Source organism: Ambystoma mexicanum, chromosome 5p (genome assembly GCF_040938575.1).
Source record: "Ambystoma mexicanum isolate Mex_15411 chromosome 5p, UKY_AmexF1_1, whole genome shotgun sequence".
Lineage (NCBI taxonomy): Eukaryota > Metazoa > Chordata > Amphibia > Caudata > Ambystomatidae > Ambystoma > Ambystoma mexicanum.
Genome location: NC_090930.1, coordinates 860,360,065 through 860,379,999, shown reverse-complemented (window position 1 = coordinate 860,379,999; position 19,935 = coordinate 860,360,065). Strand labels below are relative to the sequence as shown.

The following is a 19,935-nucleotide window of genomic DNA, read 5'->3' as shown; positions in this document are numbered from 1 at the left end:
ATCCTGCTAGGGTGTCTTCTGCGAAGCCCCTGGACCCTCTTCTAAGCCTAGAAGTAAAGTACTCACCGGTTTGGCCAATCTTCCTAAGGAACTAAGAACCTATCCTGACACTGCCTTTTGGTAACTAGATCCTAGTGACCCCCCTTCTGCCACTGAGCAAACTCATGCTCCAAGAATAAGGGAAAGACTTTTAAGGGATTGGGCCTTTTGCCTGGAAAAGAAAATAAGTGTTTAAAAGTTACTTACTTGTAAAGAGTTGGTTGGTAACGGTAACGAAGAGTTAACAGTTACAAAAGTTCTTACACACCTTGAATGTGTGATGCACTATTCTTAAAAGTATGGTTAACATTTTTTTCTTTCCTTACAAACTGTTTTGCTATTCTTACAGAAAGTAGATGTCAATGTACATTACTCTCCTGTGATTAGGTTGTACCGCTTCCCAAAAGTAATGCGTTGGTTTCTCCAGATTATTCCAGCAGGATAATTGTATGAGTGACCCCTAACTGGGTCTTGCTTCCCCTGACTTGCCGTTAGCCTGTCCAGAATAGAATACGTCTGTATTAGGCTGCTGCCTACCTAGAATAACTGAGTCATTCAGTAAAGTGTAATATTGGGTTTACTTTCCCTGTGCTATCTAACCCAGAGTCTGTGGTTCTAACTGCCCCTTCTAAGTCCTACCTCAGTCACTTGTATAGTTGTGAAAGATCTAACCTGGACTCCTTGTGAGATTAAGGTATATGGGTTTTACTTGTTCACTGTGTGCCATCCAAAAATGAATTACCAGAGTTACTGCTTATCTCAATCTGTGTTTCACTGATCTCATAAGCACCTGTAATTGAATATTACAACCTTAGGTTTTACTCACCTAGTATAACTTATCACAAAAGAAGCTATAGGTTTTTACTATACCTGGAATAAGTGTTCCACTATTCACAAAAAGTATATTGTCCAGTTGACCGACTATGTGATTTGTATTAAGAGTCACTGTACAACTGGTAGGGTCTACTACCCTTGCATTACTGAATGTAAGTGTCAAAGTAACCATTGGTTTTCACTCCCCAAGAATAGGCATGACCTATACAGAATGTGTTTGAAAAGGTTTTGACTTCCCTAGAACTACTGTTGAGTGTTCCAAATAAAATGTATACTTTGGTTGTGTACCTTTAAGTACAGTGTTGTGGTTTATAATTGTGATTTCATATAATGTGTTAGTACTTATTTACCCCTAGATGCATCTGGTCCTACCTGTATTTAAATAAATCCTTTATTTTTACAAACAGTGTTTCTTTGGACTATTTGTATTACAATTTTATTAGTACTGATTCTACAGCCCTCTCTCCCTCCTAAAATAAGCCTGGCTGCTCTGTCTACGCTACCATGTACTCAGGTGGTACAGCCTTATACTAAGAGTGGATTCTTGTACTGCCTCAGTTGAATGGTTTAACTAAGCCTTAGTTGGACTTCAGAAAAACCGTCCTAACAGTTTAGTTGATCAAGAATCCTAGTCACTTGAGGGGGGTCCATAATGTGTTGGATTGCTCCTTGTTTTTTAGCCGACCAGTTGTCGAAGTAGGGCTAAACGTGGTACTCTTCTCTCCTTAAGTAAGCTGCCACGGTATTGTACAAAAATGTCACCTTCATTTGTGCGCCCCCGCAGTCACGGCGACTTTGGAGGCGCACAAAATTAGGGTGACATTTACTGCACCCAAGCAGAGTGGGGGTAGCGGGGGTGTCCCCCGCTTACCATTTCGGAAAGCGGGGGACACGTAAGAAAAAAAAAAAGCAAAAAAAAAACACCCTGCATGGTCAGCTCTAACCCACGTTAGTGGGAAGAGCTGACGCTGCACGGATTGCAGGGGGCGGGGAAACAGGCACAGTGATCTATATGATCACTGCGCTGCGCCGTAACTGGTGTCTGCATTTTCAGCCGTTGCAGTTACGGGGGCGCAGTGATCACATGGATCCGCTGCCACAGGCGCTAGGCACCTTGTTAAAGTCTGTGGCACCGACCAGAGTCTGAAAAGCAGGATTTTGCATTGATAATGGTTGATCCTACGGTGAACCTGAAGAATCAACTGTGCGTGTTGTGGATTGGCACATGGAAGTATGCATCTTTCATGTCTAGTGATGCTAAAAAAATCTCCCTTCTGCACTGCCTTTATCACATCGGACAATGTGACCATCATGCGTTAAAAGGGTGGGGGGGATTTGTTGAGCCCCTCCCCCACCCCCCGTTTAGTATTGGTCTCCATGCCTCTTCTGGTTTTCTCACAACAAAGAAACAGGAATAAGGCTCCTTTCCTTGCTCGCGCTTCTACGGCCCGTTTGATTAGCATCTTATTTACTTCGTCCTGCAGGATGCAAATATGAAGCTGTTGGGTCCTTGGTGGAATTTAAGGTGACACCTTGTTGAATTCTAGGACATGTCCGTTTTGAATCATGTCTAATACCCATTTGGTCCTTGGTAAGTTCCCTCTGTTGAATTGTGGGGGGCCAGAGGGTTTTCTGAGTCAGTCTTATTTTTGCCGTCTCCTTTTTAGGAGGCTGTTCGTGGCCTCCTCCTTTGTGGTGCATTGTAATCTTTCTTTTTAGAAGGGTATGCCTTTATGTATTTCCCAGTGAGTAGTAGGACCCTCTTTGATAGGACTTGCCACCCCTGGCTGAAGTTGTAGATCATCCAGACACTCCTTGAAAGGGTTGAGGGCATGTCCTGCACTTTCGGCTTTACATCTGATCGAAAGTCTGTGCACTTAAGCCACAACTGTCTGCGCAATGCTGCAGTGCCTGTGTTAGAGTAGGGTGTCTTATAGACAGCCCTTTATTTGCACAAGGTGCTCATAGACTGGGTTCTCTCTCAGGCAGGGGACAGTTCTAAACACTGCGGTCGTGAGTCTTCCTTATTTAAGAAGCCATTCTTGGAGGAGGCTCTACCACTGGCGAGGCTGTCTCGTAGACCAGGCGAGCTGCCGTTTAAATGGACAACAGGCGGCCTAAAGTATCTTAGGGTAATCATCACTAAGTCGCTGGACCAACTACATGGCAGAAATTACCCAGCCCTGCTGCAAAAGGGCAAAGAGGTTGTGTCACGATGGAATCCCTTGCCCATCTCGGGAGAAAAGCTAAAGTGAAGATGGTTGTTCTTCCTTGGGCCCCATTTTATTTCCAAGCACTCCCCATAGCTCTCCTGACCAGTTTCTTTAGAACCCTCTGGCATTTATTTTGCATAATAAATGCTCAAGAGTCGACATGAGAACGATGATGGCTCCTAGAGACAGGGAAGGCCTGGAGGTGCTGGACTTCCAGATGTATTATCAAGCGACCCAATTGAGGGTCATTAGGAAATGGCTAACGGAAGCACAAGCCAAGCGGTGGGCACGCATGGATAGAGCGGTAGTGGCGACCCTGCTACAGGGAGCCTTGTGGCTACTCAGGATGGACAGACCACCTAACATGCGCATAAGTTGTATACTCATTGGTGGGGGATGTATGGACTCCCTGGTGGGGCGTGGAGTGTTGTTGACCTCTCCATCTCCCTTCACGCTACTTTTTGGGAATCCGCAGTTTGCACCGGGGGTGGAGCCTGGTACGTTCCTGCAGTGGAAGAGGGCTGGATGCACAAAAATGGGGGACATGTATGACGGCCCCGATATAATGACATTCAAGCAATGCAAACTGAAGTTTGGTGTGATGAAAAAGGATAGGCTTATGTATTATCATCTTAGGCACTGGCTTGTCAATAGGGCGATTCGGGTGGCAGCGGTTAGACCTCAGACCGACTCCTTTTGAGAAATGTATAACCACTAAGGATGGTACCAAAAAGCAGATATCCTCACTTTACAGGCTGGTACAGGAGAATCAGGCGCAGTATATGGTGATGTGGGAAACTGCCCTTGGGGGGGGGGGTGAAGTACCAGAAGAATATTGGGAGGGCAAATGGCAGAAATAAACCCAAATTAACATGTTTGATTCAGGTAAGAGGCATGGTATGGGGTAATGCTTCAGTGGCATTATACTCCATAGGTACTGCATAGAATGTTCCTGAATACAATACAAGGTTTAGGGCTCACGGATACATATATGGTTGAAGTGTCGGGGGATCCGACCCTTTTGGCTAGATGGCTAGAAATGATTTAACAAATGGAAGGGATATTAGGGATTTGCAATGGCCTGGGTCCTAGGGAGTGGATGCTCGGACTGGGGGGCACAATAGATGGGCTTGTGTCAAAGGTACAAAAGAAGCCATTTATGGTACTCCTAGTGGCTGTGTAGTTGGTGGTACGTGCACAATTGGAAGATGCATCAAACTCGGACAGACACTGAATGGATTCAAAGGTTATGGAAGTTCCTGGCGATGGAATGGGTCAAATATAGGGTTTGAGGGGCCCATCCAGACTTTAGGCAGGACTAGGGAATGGTCTTGGTGTACTTGCAAGGCGACTAAGTTCCAGTGGTGCCTGCAAAACTTGAAGATTATGGACTTCCTCTGAGAAAGCTGCCCATCGGCCGTAGGGCCTGGGGGTGCAGGCTGGCTTCATCTTGGGTGTGCAAGGGAGCGAAGGGAGGGGAGATGTGGAGGGGATGGGCTGGGCAAGTTTGGAGGTTTGCTTGTTATATGCAAAAATGGCAACAAAAATCATTTTTTTAAAACGGGTTAGCGGACTGCTCAGCATGATGTGCGGTTAAAATCTGAAGATGGCCTCAAGAGGGGGAGCTAGATACTCTACGTCCAAAAAGGACAGTGATAGATTACAAAAATTAACCAAATTGGTCTTTAATATATAATGTAATTCGGGGTTACAGACTGTTCCCAGCCTGATGACGGGGAGTATTCAAAGCATATAACTCAATGAAAGATTCAATGGTGAAGAACAGAAGAACTTTGGGAGTTTAGCCAAATCCAATCAAGCAGCGTGGTCAGCGATAAATCTCAGGAGAGGCGAATGGTCCACAAGGAGTCCACACACTGAAATACACAATGATTCTTCTTAGACAGGCAAGTACAAAAATAATATTTATTATAGGCCCGAAAAAACACTAGGAAAATGAAACAAGCGGGTAATATGACAACACTAAATATAAAACAAACATATATACAGTCGCCTTTGGTTATGACAATGCACCCAATTCACCTATACACATGAAAGGATGGCAAGTAGTTGAGAATGGAATAAATGAAAGCTCTTCACAACCTTTATAATTGAGGAGGTAGGGGCACCAGTAAGTATTTTGACTACTCAACTCCCTTATGCAATTTTCCAAAAGGACTTGGCAGGTTGAATGGGAGTTGCTGGAGGTAGTTTTTCTCACCATTGGATTTAGAAGAGGCCCATGAGCTGCAGGTGTCGAGAAGTTTCCGGTCGGATCCCGGAGCTCAGTGCAACCCTGTCAGCGGAGCAAAGAAATGCAGCAGGCACCAACGCAGGACTCTTCAGGACACTCTACCAGATGGGGGATTCAGAACAGGAATTCTGGATGCTGAAACTTGGCAGGACGGCGACTTTAAGGAGTAGCTGGCGACTACTAAAGTTCTGGGCAAAAACACAGGCCAAAAACATGGAACATCAACACTTCTGGCACGGTAGCCCAAAATATAGCTGTTCAGTCACACTGGGTGGTCTAGGGACACTTCTGAAGGCTGCAGGATCGTTAGAAGGCGTCAAGACTGGTTGGTCCCATCAGTCCAAAGGGTCGAAGCACAGGCCAGTGTCTTCTGAGCTCAGGTAAATTAGCAGGGCTTCACTGGGAAAGCAGCAAGAATGGTCGCCAGGCTTCTTCAGGATTTGTCCATGGGTCTTTAGTCATCTGCGAAGCTACACAATACTTTGCTCCTCTTTGGATCTGCTGGAGCTCAGCCCTCTAATATCAAGGATCTGCACCACTCAGGGACCACTGTGGGGCCGACTTATGCATACACACCACACTCACTAGCACCAGTTTGTGGATTGGGGCCAGACAGCCCCAGTCCATTTCCTGGATCCATAGACGCATGGCATGCACTAGCCTGCGAAAAAAGCTGCTTTACCGGGCAAATCCATGACCATAAAAAGGAATTGCTGACTGAGAAGGCAGGCAGAATGCCAAAGAAAACATGGCCAAAGAACAATCGAAAAATCTTGTGGCACAGCCATTTTAGGACACTAGTCACTGTTAGTAGCCCAACGTGGTAAATGCGAATGGGCACACTAAAAATATAGCAGAAGTGGTAAACCTGTAACTGTTGCCACCAGCTTGTCTTTAGGCGCATATAAAAGTAACCAAAAATCCCTTTGGGAAAAGTCTAGGGGGATACAAAAAAGATGCTGTGTGCAATATGAAAAAGTTACCCCAACAGGTATCAAGTAAAATACAAAAGGTAAACAGTTTGTAAGTACTGAAAGTCTGATGAACTGGTCAGTTTCCCTATAACTGATTAGCATAAAGGCCAGTGAAGGTGAAGGCTTCACTTCTCTGTAAAAAGTCAGGATAGGGTGTCTAACAAAAGCAAAAGGTTTTGGGGGTGGGGGGGGGTCCATAGGTTATGGAGGATAAGTTGCCTAAAAGAGAAACCTTTCCTAATACACATCTGGGACGAAACCATACGGTCAAACCACGAGGATATACTTATGCAATGACACTGCTGCCATAGGCTTGCCAACAAAGTCTGCCGCATCTAAATGGGCTTGCAGCCACTGACATCACCTCTTTACCATCCAACACCATGTCAGGGAAACCATCTCTGATCATACCGTCCAGAAGATTCTGAAATTAACCACCATAAAACACATGCATGTTCAGCACAGGAGGCATTCACAGCCTTAAGGGCCGTGCACCCTGAGACCAAATCCCCAGTTCATTTATCTTTGTTGGGTGGCAGAGTTGAAATAGACAGAAAGCTTCCCATCAGCCACTGCCATTTGGACGACCAAGCTCTCTGATGTAGGGTGTCGAGAGAGAAAGACCCGATACCCCTGTAATTGCTTGCATTTAAAAATATTTTAAAAAAAGAAGTTCCTTGTCGACCAAGAGGGGTCGACAGGGACCAACTGTTCCTGTCGATGCATCCCAACTTGAATGTTTATTAATTCAAACTTCAGAAGTTATTTAGATGGCGCCTCGGAACCAACGCCTCAACCACTCTCTCAACGGTTCATCGGTAAAGTGTATTAGGGTGCCCATATTGGGATTTCATGTTGCATCTCCAAATCCAGCCAAGTACCTAGCCCACTTGCGTCTTGCAAATCCACCTCCAACTTCAGGATCCCCACTTCATTAGCCATGAAATATGGTAAGGCTGGTTGTATGAAACCCAAAGAGGCTCTTACCTACTGGGAACATGGTCACTCCCCATCAAACTGCCTGCATAATCTGAACAAAGCGCTAGGTTTGAAGACGTAGCTATCGATGGTCTGAGCTCTGCAGGCTGAAAGCACAGACCGCCACAGATGCTGACACATGCAGAGACTTGAAGTAGACAGGCAGTGTCTTGCTGAGGCAGAAAGAGTCAAGCCGACCGGCTTGCAACTGTCCTCTCCCGGATACCTCTACCAGCCTGAGCAGGTCCTGCGAGCACCAATGCCCATTTTGATGCTGAAACCATACCCATGGAGGCCTTGGCAAAAATATCTAATGTATTGAGATCCTCCGATTACTTCATGGAAGCATATTCAGAAGGAAAGGAAGCCTTACCACCCTGGGAGTATGACTATTCCTCAAACTCATTCATAGATCGGTGCTTCCTATTTGTGCGCAAAGAGGAGGAATGGTGCGATTCGCGGAGGGAAAGGGATCTCCTTAGCCTGTGATTATTTTCTCTCCTTTTTCAGGAGGTTGGTCCTTGGCATCCTTCTCCATATCTTTCTCGAAGGACCTTGAATAAGATGGGGGTTGGGGACTTGGAGGGAGGGGGGCTTGACGGCAACTTAGCAATCTGCTCTCCGAGAGCCTCAGGGTACATAATACGAAATCAAACCATTGTGTGGCACTGTGTTGTCTTGCTTCCAAGACAAATGTGTTGCCCCGGAGCTATCCTTACTCTCCAAAGACTGACATTGCTCAACACTATGATTTACATATAGACACCATTCACCCACGGGGAGGGTCAGTTAGGAACATGTTAGCATTGCAGTCCCTGCAGTTCTTAAACCTCAAAAGGTTTGTTCCGAGAAGACAGCATGGAGGAAAAAAGAAACAGGGCATGTGAGGTAGTGTGCTCCATTAGAAGGGCAGCAATGGCATGTCCTTAGTCGAAGAAGCATATCATCTCAGCGCCAAGATACACTAACACCCTACTGAAAGTTTGTGAGCAGCTTGCTAAGGAAGATGTCCATCTAGACGTGGAATCTCCAGGAGAATGTTGAAATGCACATTTCATGTTGGTCCTGTTTTGCCATCTCGTCACCACACTTCAGGTACCAGAGCAACACGATAATCATGATAAAACGGAGACAAAAGAGAAGCCACAAACAAAGGAGACAAATCTGCTCATTTTTTCTAAAAAAATAAACAGTAAATGACAAGTATCCATTTATATGAAAATGTCTTTACCAAAAGGTCACGTTAGGATAATACACTGGTAAAAGGCAGTACTGTTGAGGGGTCCCTTTCTGTGAATAGGGGAAAAAATAAGCAAAACCTTACTGTCACTGCGGTCCTCCTCCAAGAGCTTCGGTCGCAGCTGGGCAATGACCTGCAAGTTTCCTATGAAGAAAATAAGTTACTGTTCTCTCATTTTCTCTCATTTACTGAGGTTTTGCAAGTTGCAAAGCAAAAACAACAAAAACAGTGTCCTGCACTTGTTTTTCTGTATTCAATGTTGAAAAATAAAAAAGTAATTCTAAAAAGTGGCTGATTATACATTGGCGGCATTTCAAATTTAAAAGTTTGGAATGGAGTGCGTTTTAGGTTCCCACTCACGGAAAGATATTTTCTATGCATACGTTAATGAAGAATTCATGACAGAGAAACCATTTGTGTCTCATAGGAAGCAGAGACGGATAGGCGGGAGGGTCGAGCAGTTAGTGGGGGAGCGGTTGCAGCAGATGTGCAGAAAACTCTTTGATGAGTGCAGGTTGGAAGCATTTGTTCCCTCTGTGGCAATAGGGATGTGTGTTCAAGAGTAGAAAGACCACTGGGCGCGTTATCCATAAGGCAGGCCTCACAACTGGGGTACCTGCGATGGATGCATTATTGGTACCAGTAAGTTAAATAGGAGGCACAAAGAACCAAAGGATTCCTTGTTCATGAATAAAGAAAGTGTCAACTGATAACTAAGCAATGAAACCTTCAGCCTTGGCAAGTACAGGACTGCAGAAGGGAAGCCAACAATAATTGAACGGCCAACAATAATTGAAAGCGGACTGTGCCACTCATGCACATTTGTTTTTATTGCTATCCTTAGCAAAGTGTGCCCCATTCCTGGGGAAAGAACCGACATGGCAATATGAGAGCAAATGAATGCCTGCCACATGGGGAAAAAGGCCTGGCTCCCCCATTGGGACCAATAGAGGCAGAGGTGGCTTTTGATAGCGAGGGTTGGATTATCTCCAATATGTGAAATTTGGTTTGGCACAGACCTTTTTAACCGGATTTCAGCTCTGTATGGTGGCACAGGGCCAGAGTTTCTGATGGGCCTCTTTTTAGAAGTATTCTCTGAACGGTGGAACAAGGCAGGGGTGCCCTATCGCCGCCGCCCCCCCCCCTTTTGTGTAAGGTTTAAATGGAAGCCCGGGTGGAAACAGTCATTCATGGCATCCAAGTATGTGACTCACTAGAATAGGTATTACTATATGCAGAAGACTACTTGATCCGGATGTGTCAGCATGACCTTTCAATTAAGTCATGGCTGTTGACCCTGAAAAAACAAAATCAGAAGACCAAGGTTTTAAAATCGATACCTATAAGACAAATTCCCCCAAAATGTTTAATGTATAGAGGTTTCTTTGAAGCTTGGTATACAAAGCAGGTAGCAAACCGATTTGTCTACCTAGGTATTAAACAGTGATTTGCGAAAAAGGACAACTTGACGAGCAACATCCAGCTAAACCTGGATCAAATGGGAGAACAAGTTACTTCTTACCTTGTAACGTTCTTTCGATGGGATTTTCCTCTGACGTATTCCTCATCTTTGATAGATCATCTCCAGCTTGCTGGCCTTGGAAAAATAAATTTCAGTAGAGGGTGTTGCGCGTCGACGTCCCTCGAGCAGATGTCTCGACAGCCTCCGTATCGGCGCCGACGTCATCACACGTATAGACTCGCGCAGCGTCCGTTGCTCAGTTCCGTTTTGACGTTATGTTGTACATGAATTGGTTATTGACCTTGAAGGAGCGTAAGCTGCAACCACAAGGGAAGTATTACTGCGGGGATAGATGGGAGGGGCGATAAGGAATACGTCGGAGGAACATCCCATCGAAAGAACGTTACAAGGTAAGAAGTAACTTGTTCTTCGAAGGGATTGTGTCCTCCGACGTATTCCTTATCTTTGATAGACTCCCATAGCTGTGGTGTGCAATTGGAGGTGGGAGTAAAACTCCATGTTTCCTTTTAGGAATGAACCGAATGTAATACGGCTTTACCAAACCTAGTCTCTTGACTAGAGGATGAATCCAGGTTGTAAAATCTTGTGAAGGTATGTGCGGACGACCATGTGGCAGCCGCACATATGTCTCGAACCGGAACCCCTCTTTGGAGGGCCGAGGAGGCTGCGATACCCCTGGTTGAATGAGCCCTAAGATTTTGAGGAGGCTCTTTTCCTGCCAGTTTGTAACATTCCAGAATGGCCAAAATAATCCATCTGGAAATGGTTTGTTTTGTTATCGGTAGTCCCAACTTGTGCCCTGAGTAACCCACGAACAATTTGTCTGCTTGTTTAATCCTAGCAAGTCTGCTGATGTAAAAGCTTAAAGCCCGCCTTGGGTCCAGCCTATGTAGCCTTTCTTCCTCTTTCCCCGGATGGGGAGGCGGATAGAATGAAGGTAAGGTAATTTTCTGAGTGATGTGAAATTCAGAAACCACCTTTGGGAGGAAATTAGGCTTCACCTGTAGGACAACCTTGTCTTTATGGAAAATTGTATGAGCGGGTTTACAAGATAGAGCTTGTAATTCGCTCACCCTTCTAGCAGATGTTAAAGCCACTAATAAGACAGTTTTAAGGGTCAGAAATGTTAAGAGTGGAGTGGTTCGAAAGGAGTACCCATCAGGAAATTTAAGACTAAATTTAAATCCCATAAAGGAACCTGGAAAGGTCTTGGAGGGTAGACATTAGTTAATCCCTTTAGAAATTGTATTTCTAAGGGTAATTTGAAATACAAAGGTTCCTCCGTAGTGCGCTTGAAGATCGATAGTGCTGCGAGATAGCCCTTGATAGTGCCAACTTGGAGGCCTGAATTTGCCAAGCAGAGTAGAAAGGATAACACCGTTGGTGTACCACATGAAAAGGGGTCGATATTCTCTTCTCTACACCAGCTGCAAAACTTGTTCCAACGGCAGCGGTATAAAGACTTAGTTGCTGGCCTTCTGGCCGAAAGTAACACTTCCATGACGTCATCAGGGAGGTCCCAATCCTTGTATCTCAACCTTTCAGAAGCCAGGCGTGAAGGTTGAGAGTTCTGATGTCTGGATGGAGAACCTGACCTCCCTTTTGTGAGAGAAGATTCTCCTTGAGTGGAAGACGAATTGGAGGGCAGATGGACTTGTCCAGAAGGTACGGGTACCACGTTCTCCTGGCCCAGTCTGGGGCAATTAGGATCATGGTTCTCCGGAATCTTCCCAACCTCCTGATTATTTGAGGAATGACGGACTGGTGGAAACGCGTACAGGAGTGGAAACTCCCAGTCCACTACGAACGTGTCGCCTAGAGCTCCTCTTGGGAGAAATTCCCTTGAAAAAAACAGATCGCACTTTCTGTTGGTACTGGTGGCAAACAGATCCGCTTGAGGGGTTTCCCAAAGGGCTAAGAACTCCTGAAGGACCTCCTGAGCTAGTTCCCACTCGTGGGAGACTGTGCCCTGCCTGCTCAAAGCGTCCACCGTCAAGTTCTTCTCTCCGGCTAGGTGGACTGCTGATAGAGAGATTCCTTCTTGGATTGCCCAAAACCAGAGCTGCATCGCCTCTCTGCACAGTGGTAGTGATCCTTCGCCTCCTCTTTTGTTGAGGTAGTGCATGGCCACTGTGTTGTCCGTCATTATCAGGACATTTTTCCCCTTGTACAGATGGCAGAAAAGCTTTCAGCGCTAGTCTGATTGCTCTCAGCTCTAACAGGTTGATATGTAGTCTGGACTCCGATGGAGACCAACGACCGCTGATGGTCAAGTCGTTGGTATGGGCTCCCCACCCAGTCAGTGAGGCATCTGTGACTACTTTTATCTCCGGCCATGGTTGCCAAAACAGTTCCCCCTTCAAGATGTTTTTCTGGCAGGCCCACCACTGAAGGTCTCGAGCCACCTTGTCCGGAATCTGAAGGAGGTCTGTCATTCTCCCTGAGAATTGCGACCACTGAGTTCTCGGTGCCCACTGAAGAGATCTCCTTCTCAGGCGAGCCTCTGGCACAAGGAAGATGAAGGATGCCATGAGGCCTAGCAACCTCAAAAAGTCGAAGGCTGGGAGACGTTGGGCATTTTGAAATTTGGTGACCATCTGCAGAATATCTTGAGCCCTCACCTCTGGTGGCGAGGCTTTTCCCAGGGAAGTGTCCAGGACCGCTCCAATGAACTGGAGTCTCTGTGATGGTATCATCTGCAACTTCTTTAAATTGAGGGGGAAGCCCAGTTTGTGAAGGAAGTGGTAGACATAATCTAGCTGGATCTGAGCTTGTTCCGAAGATACAGCTCTGATTAGCCAATCGTCCAGGTAGGGATAGACATGGATCCCTTCCCTCCTTAGAATTGCAGCCACTACCGACATTAGCTTGGTGAAGACCCTCGGGGCGGTGGTCAGCCCAAATGGCAGAACTCGAAATTGATAATGAGAGCCGCCAATTGCGGACCTCAGGTATTTCCTGTGTTTGAGATAGATTGGCACATGGAAATAAGCATCCTGGAGGTCCAGAGATACCAGCCAGTCCTGGAGCTGGAGGGCCTGAAGGATCTGAGAGAGAGTTACCATCTTGAACGTGTCCTTCCTGAGGAACTTGTTCAATTCTCGTAAGTCCAAGATAGGTCTCAGTCCTCTGTCTTTCTTCGGTATGAGAATGTAGGGGGAGTACCAGCCCTTGTTCCTCTCCGCTACAGGTACCGGTTCTATGGCACCTTTCTCTAGCAGGTCTACAATTTCCTGCAAGAGGAGCGGATCTGGAACTTTTAGAGAGCTGTGCTCTGGTGGATGACTGAGGGATGCGTAGAAAAGGCAGGCAGTAACCTTGGGCAACTGTCTCCAATGCCCAAGCATCTGACGTAATAGCCTGCCATTCCGTCAGATTTTGAGTTAACCTGCCCCCTTACTGGTGTTTTGTGAAGAGAGTCCTCAGAGCGGTTTGGAGGCGGCTGATGCAGATGCCGAGGGTCAAGAGGCACCTGCTGCGGCTTTTGTGTTTTTACCCCGTCCACCTCGGGTGAATTTCTTCTGACCCCTTTGAACCGGCTGTCCTCTGCCTTTTCCGAATGCGGAATAGCAGCGAAAGGACTTACCTCTCCAAGAGGTTCCTGAGGGGCGATACAGTGTCTGACGGATTGCAGCTCCTAAGGATTTTGCTGCTGCCTTTGATGTTTGTAGTTTTTCTAAACTGTCATCCGCCTCCTTACCAAACAAAGAAGAGCCGTCAAAGGGCATATTCAAGAGTCTGCTTTGCACATCTGGAGCAAAACCAGACTCGCAACCAAGCAAATCTCCTGGTTGTTGTACTTGCTGCCATGGCCCTGCTGATACTGTCAGCAGAATCGATGCCAGTCTGAAGGGATTCGCACATTGCGTCCTTACCATCCTTAATGATGTTGAGAAACGCTTCCCTTTCTTCTCCCTCCGGGAGGCAGTCAGCCGCTGATGAAGCACACTCCCAAAGTGTGTGGCTGAACCTTGCGAGCGTACAAGTAGCATTGATGGATTTCAACGCCATGCTACATGCAGAAAAGACTTTTTTGGCCATAGCGTCATATCTCTCATCATCCCTGTCCTGTGGAACAGTAGGGTAATCCGATTTACTGCCTGCTGAAGTAGCTGCCTGAACAACCAGACTCTCCGGAGTTGGGCGTTTGGATAAATATTCAGGGTCAGCAGAGGACACCCGATATTTAGCTGATAGTTTCTTGTTAACTGCCGGGATCACCCCAGGTGTTTCCCAGTTTGCCAATATTCTCCTTTGTAATGCTGCATGAAATGGCAGTACAAGTTCCTCCTGTGGACCTTTGACCAAGATGTCTGAGGAGGTCTTGCTGAAAAGCAGGTGAGGGTGCGGACCATCCCATAAACTCGATTATCTTTGCCATCAAGGTTCTAGAAGGGGTTTCAGCATGTTCCCCTGGGTCTGGTGTGGCAAATTCCACTTCTGGGGAAGTGTCCAACCCACGTGCTTCCTGTAGGGATTCAAGGAGGTCTTTCAAACTACCTTCCTCAGAGTTAAATTCCATTATTGCAGGAGTTGTAGATCCCTGCAACTCAAAAGGCCTTTCCTGATCTGAATCCTCTCCTTCATAAATAGAAGATAAGACCCTGGAGTGGTCAGGTGTTGAAAATGGTATAAATCCCATTTCCAGAGCAGAAAGAGCCAGATTTGCCATGATTGGCAGAGAAAACGTCAACGCAGACGTTAAAGGCTTCGAAGCTATCGAAAAAGGCGTCAAGAAAGGTGGTAGAGGCCTCGAACTCCAGAGTATCGGGATTCTACTCGAGGTCGTCAACGACATTCTCGTGCTCGAGGCTCTGGGTATGGCCACTGGCTGTGAGGTGGCCGTGGGTTTGTCCTTTCTCGGCGTCGACTCGACTGACCTCTGAGTCGAAGAACCCTTCGATAACAGCGTCGAATACGCCGATCTATGAGTCGAAGGGATCTTCGACGACGAAGACGCAACTCTGCCTTTCCTCGAGGGTTTGCAACGCTCTCGAGTGGCTTCTTTCGCCGGGTAAGGCGACTCGCGGCTTTTTGATTTTTCGGGTCTTTCACCCAGGGTATCACCCTCAGCAGTCTTCGAGGGGGTCGAGGCCGCTTTTTCGAAGACGCTTAGCATCTTTTTCCTGAATTCCTCCCACTCAGCCTGAGAGCTATGTTTTGTGGGACAGGAGACCCTTTTTTTGGGGAAACGGACGAAGACGAGGCAGGGGATCTTCGACGTCTCTTTTTTGAATGTTTAGATCTCGAAGAGTGATGGGAACTGCTTCGAGATCTCGAACGAGAATGTCTTTCATGATGGCGAGGAGACAAATGTCTCGACTCCGCCGAGGAAACTTTCAATGAAGTTTTAACTGCCTTAACTCTTTCGAGATTCCCCTTACGCTCCTTCAAGGCTTTCACCGTCATGGACATGCAGTCCTCGCACTCCGAACAATGGTGCTCGATTCCCAAGCACCACAAACAGATCCTGTGAGGATCCGTCAACGACATTTTCTTTCCACAGTCTCGACATTTTTTGAAGCCGGACCGTGGAGTCGTCAGTTCGGGTGAGGAAGCCATCGAGTACGAGTCGGTATTCACGAGGAATATATCGATATATTGACTGAAGAACTGAGCAACGATATTCTGAGGCCCCAAGAAGCGCGGAAAAACGGAACTGAGCAATGGACGCTGCGCGAGTCTATTTATACGCGTGGTGACGTCGGCGCCGATACGGAGGCCATTGAGGGACATCAGCTCGAGGGACGTTGACGCGCAGTGCTCTCTACTGAATTTTTTTTTCCAAGGCCAGCAAGCTGGAGATGGATCTATCAAAGATAAGCAATACGCCGGAGGACACAATCCCTTCGAAATGCATGATTCATTGACTGAGAAAAAAAAAGTATCTATTTGGTGTAAAATTGGTACAGAAAGTGGCCCTCTTGCTGTGTAATCTTTTCCTACTCGGTATACTTCTTGTGTGCTTAACACTTACAAATGCTAAAAATATTGAGAAAGTGTCCATGTCATTTTTATTGTGCCCAGAAGTGTTTCAAAAGTCCCCAGGAAGTTTTTACTAGGTAGGGTACTGTAGAGTGGGTACAGCTTCCCAGACACACAGTTCACATTGCACATTTACTTTGCGTCAGTGGTTCAAGCTGGAAAACAGGACGTAACCAAGCCATGACAGAAATGGGCTTCTGATCAATTGGCATCCATTTACACAATGGAAAAGCAACGTCACAGCTCATCAGTCCCTCTTACAGTGGAGATATGGAGTTAAAAAATGAAGGAATTCTACAACTGTCGGCTCCAGGGATGGCAGCTTGAAGGCTGTGCCCTGAGACTTGACCTCTCTTAAACTTATGTCATCTGACTTTAGCACTGCTGAAGCATCCCAACCGGCTAAAAGACAAAGGAGGAGAGAAAACCTCAGACAAAGAAAGGAGGGATGACAAATTACTGGAACTTTTGACCAAAGTGACGTTGGATATTGGTGAGATTAAAACCAAGCTGTTTAATTCTGAGGCGAAGTATGTGGAATTTTCTTCTAAAGCGTATTCAGTGGCAGTGCATCTTAACTATGGATGATAAAGCTTTGAAGATGGAAGAGCAGATAAGGGAACCTGAACAACAAAATGAGAAATCTTATTCAGAATTCTCAGGAATGTGCCAATTCCCTTCTAACTTATTTCTATCCTGGAGAGAGAGACCTTTTTCCCCCACTCATGTATTTCTGCTGTGATTTGAACTCGGTTTCTTTTGGTTTTGGAGTCTGACAAACTCCATAGGCATCATCTTTTTACATTGTGTCACAAAGCACCCTTCAGTGCAGTGAAACAGGGCAGTCTTCCAGATTTCCCAAAGGTTTAAATACATTCTCTTGGTGAAACTACGGTTTCCAAGAGCAGTGAAGTGAAATTTACTTTACTTACATTTTGTAACTTTCTAGATCCAGCACACGCTCATAGGGTGCTGGAGGGATTACTTACTATCACCTTTGTCTAATTTCTCATGTAACATTTTTATGTTAGCCTTTCTACAATTAATGGCTGGAGGCAGTGGTCAATTGCAGCTGCAGTTAAGCATCCATAGGTTCCCATTTTGTCAAAATGGCCCCGGTCTTTTTTTGTCGTTTCTTGTTGGAAAGGTCCTTCTTGAGATTTACTCTGCGCGCCAAACCAGGTCTCTTTGGTCGTTTTGTCTTTGGTGGGCTTCAGTAGTGAAGCCCGCCTCTGGGTACACCGTGTCTGGCAGAGCAGGAACGAGGGAGGTGCCCGAAACTCCCTGAGCTTAATCCCCTTAATTACAGGAATGCACCCAAAGGTGATTGGCTGGCTGTCCTCCGATTGACCGCTAGGCTGCGAATGAATGGGAGAAACCTGCATAAAAAGGCGAGGACTTTTGCTTGGAAGGCAAAGTTGACCACTGGACGAAGGAATCCGAAGAAGAACTTGGAAGAGACACCTGCTGCAACTTCTGGACTGTTCGTTTGCCGGTGAAGCCCTGCTGCAATGCTGAAGCTCCAAATTCGCCTCGCTTAGAGAAGCCCTGCAAAGGATGCCTTCTCCCCTTGGGTTGGTGGGACCAATCAACCCCAAGATGAACTAATCTGGAAATCCTCTCGGAGCTGGCTGTACTTTCACTGCTGCTGCAGGAACCGATTGCCAGGGAGAAGAACACCAGAATCGAGTGAGTGTCCAAGTCGGACCCGAGCTCCAGGAAGACCCTCCTGACTCCCATAAAGCAGGACTGACCAAGCCAGAGCCACCTCAAAAGAGTGCTGGACCCCAGATGCGAGGAAAGTCCATAAGGTATCCGAGAACTGCGGTGGTGCCACCTGTGAGAAGCTGAAATTGCAAAGTGCTGCTGATCTGAAGTTTGCCTATTGCTGCCGCCAACTTTCTATTCGTAGTGCAGGAGTCCCCAGACGTCCTCCCTCTTGTCCCTACAATGGAGGCCCAGGAACAACAGGATCTGCAGACCTACAACAGGAACATAAGCCAGCTGGAACCAATTTCTTCAGACCTAAGGTACTGTGAATCTAAGGGCTAACTCTTGTTGTGTAGCCTTGCTAGCTCTCAGTTGAAACTTGTCTTGGTTGTTTTTACAGAGTTGCTTGCAGCTTTGCCCCTCACAAGCCTCCCAGCTTGTGGCCCAACAATGTCATTTTCTACAAAGATTTCTAAAACATTGTGCAAGACTTTTTACTTATCTTCAAGAAGTGCTTCAGCTCACCTAGACTTTTGCTCAATTGACATTGGCTGTCTTGGCTCCCTGAAAGACACGTATATCCTCTGACTTTGTGCTTTAACTATCCCTCAACAAAAGTCCACATATAACTTGTGTAGCTGAGAAAGGGTTCATTTACTTTGCATTGGGGGTTCAAAAGTACTTACCTGCTTAATAATATTTGTTAACCATTGTTTTATTCCCTTATTGTTTCCCTTTGACACCAAGCTCAGTATTGCTCTAAATGTGCTAGTGATATATCAATGTCCACAGTGTCCTAGTTATTTAAGCCACCTGGGGTGTAGGAAGTGTGTCTGCCATTCCAAATGGGTATCTACTGATTTAAAGAAACAGTGTATTTTGAAGTTTATTTTTGTGTTACATATATTTGCTCCCTTCTAATAAAGGCTTATTCAAATGACTTAAATCAATAAATAATTATTTAATCAAGAAACCTTGAGTGTAAGTGTTTATTTGGATACTTGTCACTGTGAATCTCTATGCTATAACCCTACAGCTCACATTGACCCTTCTTGAGATAAGCCTTGCTGCTCAGTCACTAACTTGTGTAGTACATGCTTATACCAAAAGGTTGGGTTAACTATTGCCAAGAGGACAAGGCTGGTGGAGTCTCCCACAGGGTATGGCATACAATCTTGTCTAACAAGAAATAACCCTAAAACTATCTGAACAGGATACTTTCTCCACGGGAAATAACGTGTGGTTGGATTTCCCGAGAATGTGAAAGAGGTAATCCGATGGACTTCTTAGGGGAAAACCCAGACTACTGTGCTCTTTTTGGAGTCCAAAATGCCTTTGGAGATGGAGAGGGCACATAGTCATTGGGCCCAAAGTCAGCGTCTGGTCAGTGACCAAGACACTTAATTGTGAAGTTTGAGATTTCCAATTAGGGAGCTAATTTTGAAGAAAGCAAGTGAGTTAGGGGGATCTTGCGTGGGGGTGGAGGGGCACAAGATCATGATCTTTTGGGACCTAAGCAGGGAAGAGCATTCAATGTGGCGAAGGCGAGAATTAAAATGTTAAGTATCATATCATTTATCCAGCAATATTTCGAGTTGTTTTGGATGGTCAGCTACATTCCTTTACTGATTATAGGAGTGCAGTGGTGTTTCTAGTGGATCTGGACCAAGCGCCTATGAAGGAGGCTGCCTCTGTTGCACAGAGAGGCTCAATGAAAAAAAAGAAGAGACGATATACTGGAGATCCTGGCTGGATTACTGAAGTGATTGTATTATGCATTTTAGGGGGGTTGGATTCTGGCATTGCAGGTTTGTTTTTATTATTGAATTATATAATGGCTTCCGTTGCAATGGTTTATTTTCATTCCACGTCTCAGAATGTTGTGCGAGCAGCCACTTGGAATAGGGCATCTTCCTGCATTGCGGTGCATGCTGCGGATATGGACGATGGTCGTGGGCTGGGAGTTTGCGAGGTCCGGTGTATCCTGCTTCTCCAACAATGCAGCTGCTGGCGTGGATGAGAGACTCCGATGGCTGGCATCCGTAGCAGACCTGTGGAGCTCAGTTTTACTGGCAGGAGTGGGTGGACTGGGCTATGGAGACGGTTGCTCTGCCATGGCAACTTCGTAGGGCAGGCTGCAAGGCCATTTGGGGGGCGGTGTGTCGATAACAGGGGTTGTCCGGTCTTGGACTTCCTTATTATGTACGCCTTGTGGTGCACGCTGC

At 46.2% G+C, this 19,935-nt stretch overlaps 1 protein-coding gene across 3 annotated transcripts in view; it reads right to left on the bottom strand.

The window, feature by feature from the left end:
• Positions 1-19,935, bottom strand: part of CDK13 (cyclin dependent kinase 13) — a 1,667,419-nt gene that overhangs the window by 64,501 nt on the left and 1,582,983 nt on the right. For 2 of the 3 annotated variants that reach the window (XM_069613294.1, XM_069613292.1), the window contains exon 16: positions 8,617-8,676. The exons of the other annotated variant lie outside the window; for it this stretch is intronic. In XM_069613294.1, coding sequence (XP_069469395.1) covers positions 8,617-8,676 — 60 coding nt within the window. The remainder of the gene's footprint in view (positions 1-8,616; positions 8,677-19,935) is intronic. 3 annotated transcript variants of the gene reach the window in all.